Source organism: Coturnix japonica, chromosome 11, assembly GCF_054131305.1.
Source record: "Coturnix japonica strain WE chromosome 11, WE-NBRP24, whole genome shotgun sequence".
Classification (NCBI taxonomy): domain Eukaryota; kingdom Metazoa; phylum Chordata; class Aves; order Galliformes; family Phasianidae; genus Coturnix; species Coturnix japonica.
The window spans coordinates 28,208,125-28,218,164 of record NC_140673.1 but is presented as its reverse complement, the minus strand read 5'-3'; the positions used below and the strand labels follow the sequence as shown (position 1 = coordinate 28,218,164).

The following is a 10,040-nucleotide window of genomic DNA, read 5'->3' as shown; positions in this document are numbered from 1 at the left end:
TGTTACAGCAGGGAGTAAAACTGCAGAAGTAATGCCCTGCTTTCCTACTGGAAGCAGACATGGCAGGGGAGCTCTGAGCATGGGGCTGTGCTGCCATAAGGTGCCTGTGGGGTGTACAGCTGCGGCTGTGCACACTGTGTGTGTGCTCACAGCCATAACAGTGATTATTCTGCGTGAGGAGAGTAGCTCCAAAGAGGCTTCAGGTGCATAAACACCTATTAATGTACCTAATTTCCATTCAGCACAACTACAGACTACGGAGGTACAATTTTCTGAACATGGTGATGAATTAAACCTGATGTTAAAGGGCAGTGGATGTACGGTGGGGACATTGGCCTCCAATGTGCCAATGGAGGGGAGAGTGCAGGTGGGTTCTGCAGAGCCTGTGTGGTTTGGGGGGTGTTTTGAAATCACACCCGTGTGATAGAAGTGGAGAGCTGAGAAGCAGGGAATCCATCCCAACCTGTAATACCAAGTGGATCTGGAGACATGCTGCCACTCGGGGGTCACAGGAGCTCTTCCACTAAGAGCATTGCATGGGTAAAGGAGCAGTTTGTGTTACGTCAGCTGGGAATGTACGGTTCGTTATTATTTATGGTGATAAGCTCAATAGCTCTTATTGTTTAGAGAGAAGAGGAAAGATGCAAACAGCCATGGAATATGGAATGTACATGCCAACACCAGAGCCTCGCACTCCCAAGCCTCTCCAGTGCTTCCCAGTAGCCAAAACAACAACAAAAAAGGAAGAGTGCAAACAAGACCCGGCGCTTCGTAACAGCCCGGCGGGGCAGCTCCTACTCTTACCTATTGGTGGGTGCTTCTCTGTGGCAGGCACCTGGCCCTACACAGACAAGGCACACAGAAGGGGCACCACTGTCCTTTGACATCATGTCAGAAGACTGGAAGCCTCAATTCCTTCAATCTGCACGTGCTCGAGGGGAAGAGAAGAAAGGTTTGAGGGTTATTGGTGGAGATGCCTCCCTGTGAGCAGCTCCCGGCTCTGCCTGCAGCCCAGCACCAGGCTGTGAGCAGCAGCACCTCGTGGGGCTGTGCCTTGTGTTTCACCTCCCTGCTGTCAGCTCGGCACACACCTGAATTACTGATGCTGCAGCAGTTGGGCAGAACTCGGTGCTGCCTCTGTTGAAAACTGCACATGAGATTTTTACCTTAAGGGTTTTGAGACTCGGTGCTGTGCTGGGAAAGCTCTTCCCATGCTCTGACAGTGCTGCTCTATGACTTCTCATGTATACTGGATCAATCCCCATTCATTTAGAGACTGTTACTGAAATAAAGGGTTCTATAAAGGCTGAAGCCATGCTGATAACGGACGTAGTGAGCCCGGGCCAGAGCACTAATACGGAACACCATAACACCGGGGAAACGGGCAGCGCAGGGGAGGGGCCTGTCACTCGAAATGGAAAAGATAGAGTAGATTAATAACATTAGCAGCAACAAAAGAAGTTTTACTGCCAGCCAACACCAACTTGTCCCGCTCAGGAAGCTCGGCTGGCTAACACTCACTGCTCGTCCGCTCGCTGTGTTCACATGGAGGCAACAGAAAGGACGTGACCCGTCTCCATCCGGGGCTATCGAGAACCTCACCCTGCGCAGCGACAGCGTCACTCATTAGCGTGGAGCCAGCTATACACACTGCATATGTACAGGTATTTTTATAAGGCATATAATATCTTTGCATTGAAAATAAATGAGCGTTATTAAATTTAATTTAATATATACTTTCTTTGAGGTGTTTATGAAAATATTTTTTTTTCTCTATATTTTTGTATGTGACATGATAGAAATATTTCATGGGAAGTACAGGTTAATATATTTCATCTTTATAAAGGCATATACAACTTTGAGGCAGTGTTTCTGATGGACAGCAGAATTCCTACAGAATCGGTGTGTGCTTCTGTGTCTGGAAATCATATGAAATTGACTTTAAGAAGTAACTCGGTTAAAAAAATGCACCAACGCGCAGCCGGAGGCTGACGGTTCAAACCAATAGGTAGCCACACGAGCAGTATCTTTATATTGGGAATATATTTCCGTCGAGATGATCCGTACTAACATAGAGTATGATACATTTGGCACTACTGTTTGCCATTGGTCCAGCAATTGGCAAAAAATTGGTTTCCTACGTATAAATTTGTTTGAACGTTAGATCTGGCTAGACATATTTACTATTCATAAAAAAATATTCAGACAGTAAGCTCACGTTGAATAACTAGGTCTACTGTGTTCTGGAAACTCTTCAGTAGTAACACAGCTTTCTCGTGTTCCATATGTACAAAACTGTGTCCGTTCGCCTGCAACGCAAAAACAAGAAGAGAAGTTGCATGAGATTCTCTTCAGTGCCTTCATTTCAGGGGAGAAAGGGATACACAGGGAGGACAAAAAGCCAAAAATGAGCAACAGCCACAACAGCCACACAGCATCTCCTGCAAGCAGGAGTTCAGAGGGACCAGTGCTGCCACAGCTGCTCTGCGGCCTCTTTTCAGCTACTCATTGTGGTTTCAAACAGCTTTATTGCTTCTGAGACCAGATTTCAAGACTAATGCAAGTGACACAGTTAGAAACCAACACTGAAGTGCCAAGAATCGTACCGAAAACAATATCAGTGTGAGATGCAAAGCATGCCTTGTATCTCAGCGCAGTTACAGAGCAGTCAGTCCCTACCTGGAGGATCTTGTCGCCAGGCTGGAGCAGGCTGGATGCTGGTCCGTCAGGCTGAACCCTAGTAACAAAGATACCCTATAAGTCAGAAGTAACAGAGGTTAGGATGCTATTAGCAACAACTAGTTCCCAAAATACAGGTATTTCCCTAACGGCTGGGCTGGGGATCTACGTTCTCTGGCAATGCTCTCAACACCAAACCCCTGTTTTAATCTGCAGGGAGCCAAGCAGAGGCAGCCGCTCGTGACAGAGCTCGTGACCTGCAGCCTGTCAGCTCCCAACTCCACGTAACTCAGGGTCAGCTGGAGCCAAGATTCCACTTCACCAGTGACGCGCAATTGGAGGAGTTTCTGGGAGCAGGCAGGAGTAACGGGATTAGCAGGAGTTAATTAATTACAGCAGAGCAACGGTCTCATGAATCCTCTCTGAGTCCACTGCCTGCAGAGCCAGTGACTTTGAAAGGGGATAAATTACTAAATGGAGAATAGTCTTGGATTTGTTTTTAGAATTCCTGTAAAACGTGTTAATAAAGCCCCAGGTTAGAGCTGGAGCTCCTGAGTGATGAGTGCAACATTTCCACACAGATCATGGTCCTGGACCTCCTCACCTGCAGCCTCTCCTCCCCTCTGCCCTCACTCAGCGCTGCAGGGAGCACCTCTCTCTGGCCCCAGAGCTGAGTGTGGGCTGCATGTGGGCACGCTGCTCTGAGACACCAGGAAATTTCCCTGCTTGTTACCATAGTGTAAATCCCGTGTCCCCTCCTTCTCAGCCTTCTGGAGCAGGGTTCTGCCCAGTGTTTCTGCTGCTCCTGCAGAAACCTGAGCTCCTGCAGAGCAGACGGACAGAACCCACCACACTTACATCCCCCCCATCCCCTTGCCATTGCAGTGTGACACACCTGCCGTCCAGAACATCTCCCTGCTGTCACTGCTGCTCCCATCTCAGGGCAGAGCAGTGCCATGGGAGCAGGCAGTTGGTGAGCCAAACAACCAAACAAAAAGCAGAACAAGGCCACGTGGGAAAATTGCTTCCATGTACTGTCACAGAAGTTCATACAAATGTCCTTCATTGGATCTATGCCCCCACTACATGGCACTCTAAAATAAGGCCCATTTAGTAAGTAATGCACAACTTACCTTATCGGAAGGTTTGAATGGATTGCCTTGTCCACTTATTCCACCACTGATACTAAAACCGAGGCCAGGATTCTTCTCTATCCTCACACAAAACTAGGTTAAAAAGATACAGCAAGGTAAGTCAATGCCAGTACCAAAGCACGACCAAACAATGGCATCTTCTCGTACAGCCAAGCTCACATCAGCGAGTTCACCCTCTCAAAAGCTGTATTGCACAACGCAGTAAAAGCCACTGAAATACTGTTTTAAAATGAATTATGTCTGTGGTTTAAGCGTGCTGCAGTGACACAATGCTCACAGAGCTGCGCCTATTTCTGCCTATTTTTAAACTTCTATTTTCACATTGTGAAAAGGCAGTTTGTGTCAACCCAGTCTCTCCCTCTCACTGGAACACTGGGTAATGATGTCAGTAAGAACAGAACCTGCCCCTACTACAGTGCATGTCGTGCGCCTCCATTGCTCCAGGTGTCACACCCCTGGGTGCTGTGCAGGTGGCAAACCAAGCTCCAAGCAATGCAGGGTCAGAGATCTTCAGACTGGCCACTATCAGCCCCAGTAGCTCTAAGCACCGATGGCTTTAAAAGGGCCCTCATCCAAGAAACAGTGCTGAATCCTATCATTCAGACAGGATGAATTTCGGTGGCATTGGCTAATTTAATGTAAAATAAAAATGACATCTGTGCAGCTTGATGTCCACTCGTCACAGCACAAGGAAAGGTTTCCGAATCACAGTGCTCTGCCCAGGACTTAAGCCAGGCAGCTGGCATGGACTGCCAGCACTTCACACAGGAGAAGGTTTTGGTATTGAATCTGAGCCCTTTTCCTTGAGTCAGGCACCTCCAACAGTCACTGAGGCCAAATACAACGGGGATGGAACCACCCCAGGAAGCTCAGCAGAACCCACCAGGAGAGGGTGCAGGATCTGCCAAGCACTGCACTGTCAGCACTGAGCCAGGATGCTGCACACTGGGAGGAACTGCTGACAGATTCAGGTGACCACTGATGTCAGCTCTGGTCAGGAGCCGCAGTGCCAGCATTCCCTGCTCAAGCCAAGAAAATCGGAGCTGTGCCCCGGTGCTGGGCAGCACAGCCCACCTCCCTGCTCTGCCTGGCACATGGCAGTGTTGCCCCAGGCTCCCTCACACTGCTTTGTGTGATAAAAGGAGATAAAGGAAATCTTTCACAGCATTACGTCACGCAGACACGCTCCCACCTGCTCCTGGTAGGCGTCCGTACTCCTCTGCCCCTTGGTCTGGATGAGGCATCGCCCCGTCTGCGGCGCTCGGGAGCTCTGCGAGGAGGGGATCTGGATGGGCAGCGGGGGCTGGTACTGCTGGATGGTCACCTTGTTCATGTTCCCCTCATACTGCTGCTCACGGCTGCGGTGCTGCAGGCTTTGTGACCCCATCAAGGTCTGGATGTGGCTACCTGCCTGTGGGTAATGCAGCCCGTTAGGCCAGAAAGTCAGGAAGCTGAAAAGAAGCAATTATTACAACTTACAGAGTCCGGTACCAGCAAACCTCTTAAATCCCATCAGAGGTTTGTCTTTTGACCACGGTTAGGAACAGTTGTGATAAAAAGCAGCAAGGATATGTGCTCATTTAGCTACCCAGAGAGGTTTAAGGGCAATCAGCCAGATGCAGTATGTTTTATAAACAGAAAGTTATTTCTCTCTCATGCCAAGATACGTGAATATGTGCTTCAGCTCAGAATACAGTAAAAAATACACTAAACTGTAGTGGATTATTCATACTCAAAGACATTGAGAAGCATCCTCCACCGCTCCACTGCATTGTTTCCAGATCACAGCCACCCACCAAGGACAAGCATTGGAACATTATATTAGAAGAGCACGAATATGAAGGAGCTTCGGAACTGCACATCTCAGCATCTGCCAGCTCCTGTGGACAAGGTGAACCTACAGAAACAACAGTGGCCCAATCCCTGCCCGTTATGAAGCTCTGACCTTCATCAGTACTGACCCTTTCTGATGGGAGAGTCAGCAATGGGGAGATGGTATTTCAGAGACCATCAACATTAATACAGCAAAAGATCAGAATGTTTCGTACCTGTCAGCCACTCATCTGACCTTGCAAGTGGGAGCAAGTGAGGCATTGGAACCAACTGCTCACTGCCACTGCTAGAAAGCAGTGGGATGGGTTTTCAAGAATTGCCTGCTGAATACATCATTAATTTAGATGCAGTTGGAGCAACTCAGGTCACTGAATGCAGCAAGATGCACAGTGACTGCAAGCAAAACTGCTCTGCCTTGGTGTTCTGCTGAGTGCGTCTGAACAGAAGGACCAGCCAGCACAGCCAGAACACGTCTGCCAGGTCTGTGTCTTCGTACCTGAGATGGGTAGGCTCAGTGAGAGATGGCACAGAACTCTGCTCTTCAGTGCCCAAACTCTTCTTAAAGAGCACATGGACATGACAGTGTCAATGGGCACTGACCAACTGCTCCTGGAAGAGCCTGGGGGAGTCAGTCTGCACTGATTATCCTCCTTTATGGGTCAGGAAGATCTGCAGCTCCACCAAGATCAGAAGAGAATTGATCAGGACAGACCTGGAGCAATTCATCAGCTCCCAGCACAACAAGCCGTGTGCCTGCATCACCCCGCGCTGTGCAGGCCCTGTGCTTCATGTGCTTGGCACTCATTGCTGAAGTATCCAAAGAGAGAAGAATCTCATCAGTCCCACTGTTTGACTCAGATATGAAGCAACACATCCACACCAGCTGAAATGTCCTCCTCAAAGGAAGACACCTATTTCAAATACCAATAACACTGTGCTTCACTGAAAATCTTCAGATCTTCACGTCAGCCTAAAGGAGCCCCAGACTGAGCAGCAGACATTGGAAATCAAACAGAAGGACCCTCCAGTTTCACAGCTGTGGCTGACGGATACACCCCTAAGTCAGAAAGAGGAAATGGAGACTCAGCCACGTTAGTACACCCTGTTTCCAGGCAGCTGCCTTGCTCCAGTTCCTCAAACACTCCTTGCACAGCTGCTGAGCCCCAGGCAACCCGTGCAGGTCTCTCCAACAGTTCATGTAGCCTCAGCATTTGTGTGTTCCACCACCACCCACAGCCACTGCAGCAGCCAACCAGCCCGGTGCTGCGCCTGCCCCCAGGCTGGTGGACTCAGTGGCCATCCATCTTCCATCTTCATTCTCACTCTTCAGCCACTCGTTTCCACCAGCAGTGACTCCAGGTCGCCTTTGGATGCTCCTCCCCCACACCTCTACCCCCTCCCTCTTACAGAAAGCAGGTAATTCACAATGAAGCTGACTGCTGCCTCATTGACATGACACAAAAGCATCAGCACTGCAGTCCTCTGATAAGGCAGTGGGTTACTTGATAGAAAGGTCTGTACAACCAAGTTACCCCACAGATTATGAGCTGATCACTGAAATGATAACACTTAGACTGAAACAAAGCTGGAGTTTGATCTGTAGTGTGAGCAGTGAAGAGGTCAGAAGTCAAACCTCACATCCCATGCAGTTACGCACTGCGGTGGCTTTAGACATTCTACATGTGAGCAGTGAGACACCCCAATATCCAGAACGAACCAGAATCTGCAGTTTCTTACTGTTGTAACACCGATGATGCAAGACATAAACTGGTATCCAGCCATGAGTGGATAAGTGCAGGTTTTATCCCAAAGTGTTTGTGAAAATAAGGATAAAAGATAACTGAGGATACAAAGGACAACTCCTGGTAAGTACAAACTGCCTTGTCTCTACCTTCTTGAAAGGGCTCCTATTGTGCTGGAGAAACAGATGTGAAACCAGACGGGGAATATTTGCCTCATCAGTGCTGATGGTTAATTACACTGCAGAAGGTACCGGTGGGCACATTATAACTCCTAAGAGTTCATCCAGGAGCAGGACTCATCTTTACACAGACAGCAACTGGAGCAACTACTTCTGCTTACAGGTGCAGCTCCCCCTCTGAAGCTGATGGTGGCTCAGTGTGTCCCAGCAGCAGCAGCCCATGAGCTGCTCCCCACCTCAGCACATCTCCTTTGGGCCATGAACCCATGGATGTGATTGAAATGAGGAATCCTGAGTGAAGGCTGGTGGCTGCCCGCCATGCGCAGGAACACACCTGGACACACAGTGCCCAGTTCTCACACTGAGATGTGCTACAGCACTGGAATAAATGCTAAGATGGGTAGCAGCATCAAAATGTGGCCCTTCACTCCTAGTGACTTCTGCTTAAAACACTGAGACCAAACCATTGGACCTTCACCAGTCCCTTCCAACACAAGCAACTCTACGATTCCATAATCCCATAAAAACAAGCCTCTCCCAGGCCCGCCCCACAGCCCCTCCCCGCTTTGCTGCTCACCTTCTTGGTGACGGTGTCGGGGGGCACATCCCGCCGCCCCAGCGGGTAGGGGTTCCACTGGCCGCTCCCCGGCCCCTCGTCCTGCCCGTTGTCCAGGATGCTGCTCTGCTGCGACGGGGTCTGTTCACAAACGGTAGGGCAGCCTTTAGTCACCAGCAACAACTCTGCTCCAACCTTATGTCAGTAATCAACACTACTGGTAAAATGGAAATCTCTTAAACATCTACAGCATTTTGTTAACACACAATCATATGCCAGCGGGACTCTGCAAGTTAGAGATCTTGGCAAATACACAGGAGGAATAACGAGCGTGATGAATGATGAGAGAAAAGAGAAAACTCCTTTACCCTTGGTCCTTGTTTTCAGAACAACAAATTTTGGCAAAGTCACATGTTTAAATTGGCATTAATTCTTTGAATGAAAGCTTTCTTAGTGGGCACCAAAACCATTTCACTGTGTGCTGAGCAAGGCCGGATGACACCCTTCTATTTGCTCAGCCAGCCATTCCCCACAATGGCACCATGAGCCCCATGGGACACTCAGCTCACAGCAATCCTGGTCCTGTCCCAAGGCAGCCAGGCACCGTAAGACATTAACCACACAGTAAATACTTTCCTGAATACAGACGGACATAACACATGCACTTGTTTTGGTGCTTTTTCTCTGCTTTCCTCTCCTTTCAGACACAACTCGGGTCACTTTCTCATCACACTGCTCTTGGTGCCCTTCAGGCCACCTGCCCCTTCCTGCCCCTTCCTGCCCCCTCCAGCTTTTCTCCTATTGCTGTGTTTACCACAGCTGAAATCACACTGACATGGATACTCTGCTCTGTGCCAGACCCTCTGAAGCACTCCAGCACTGCCCTCCTGCAGGAAACTCCTCCTTCAGCTTTGGTCAGTGCTGTGGTTTCCCTCCATCATCCAAGCAACTCTTTCTTCAGTTTAGGTTTGAAACAATTGCAAAACACTCCTTCAGATGACTGAAGAGCACACGGGACTGTGGCTCTGAAATATTAGAGCTGATTAGTGGTCAATAAGGAACTTTTCTTCTACGGTGCAGGCTTAGCAATCCTTTAAAATTAAATAAACTTTTAAAAACTGCACTTCTCAGAGGTTGGTAAAGGAAATTCATCCTTAATTATTTCAAATCCATGGAAACTGTTGCCATTCTCTCATCATTCAAGAAGTCTTCCAGAAGAATCAGGAAAGCTGTGATTGTCCTCACAAGAAACCGACAGCCCATCCCAGCAGGCAGAATGTGGGTCCTGCTGTGGGGATCAGCCCCTCTTTTGCCTCCACTCCTCTGTGTCCCCACCCAAGGGCAGCAAAACTGCAATGAAAGTGCACTGTGCAAAACACCGCACTCGGGGGAGCAGCAGGGAACCACGGAGCAGAAGGTGCCCCATGAGAGCGGTGCTGCCAGGCAGGAGCTCACTACTGCAGCTTTGCCTGCTGAGCAACACAGGTCTGATGCCTGGCATGGCTGCTGCACCCTGAACCCTGAAGCACTGAGGTGCAGACCCTGACCATTCAAAGCGACCCTCATCAAAGTGCTGCTCGTAGAACTGCTGCTTTCCTTGTAAGCGCCCTCCTGATGCACAGTGCCGAGTTAACACCCAGCGAGGAACAGAACACCGAGGGGCTTTCTGAACTGAAAGGAAGATTCTGTGAGCAAAGTTCCTCTTTTCATTTTCTGCAGCAGAACGAATCCCCCTCCTTGCCATGTCATTCATTTATATTATTCCCTTTGGATGGACTGCAAACCAGTAAAAGCCACTTATCCACTATGTCTGAGGGAGAGTCGGGGTCGGCAGTTCGACAGTTCATACACGGGGCAGGCTCACTAATTAAACTCATCAGAAAACATGACTGCTAAG

At 49.1% G+C, this 10,040-nt stretch overlaps 1 protein-coding gene across 27 annotated transcripts in view; it reads right to left on the bottom strand.

Annotated features, from left to right (window-relative positions):
- Window positions 1–1,467: 1,467 nt before the first annotated feature.
- Window positions 1,468–10,040, bottom strand: part of LRRC7 (leucine rich repeat containing 7) — a 164,654-nt gene continuing 156,081 nt past the window's right edge. For 16 of the 27 annotated variants that reach the window (XR_014933067.1, XR_014933069.1, XM_032446216.2 and 13 more), the window contains 5 exons: window positions 8,165–8,284; window positions 5,026–5,244; window positions 3,813–3,905; window positions 2,680–2,754; window positions 1,707–2,309 (listed from right to left, as the gene is read on the bottom strand). Coding sequence is in view for 22 of the 27 variants with exons in the window: in XM_032446216.2 (XP_032302107.1) it covers window positions 2,202–2,309; window positions 2,680–2,754; window positions 3,813–3,905; window positions 5,026–5,244; window positions 8,165–8,284 (615 nt within the window). In the remaining 5 variants the exon portion in view is untranslated. Of the gene's footprint in view, window positions 1,604–1,706; window positions 2,310–2,679; window positions 2,755–3,812; window positions 3,906–5,025; window positions 5,285–8,164; window positions 8,285–10,040 lie in introns of those variants that run through there. The other 11 variants (XR_014933068.1, XM_015870868.3, XM_085512439.1 and 8 more) reach the window with 5 other exon arrangements.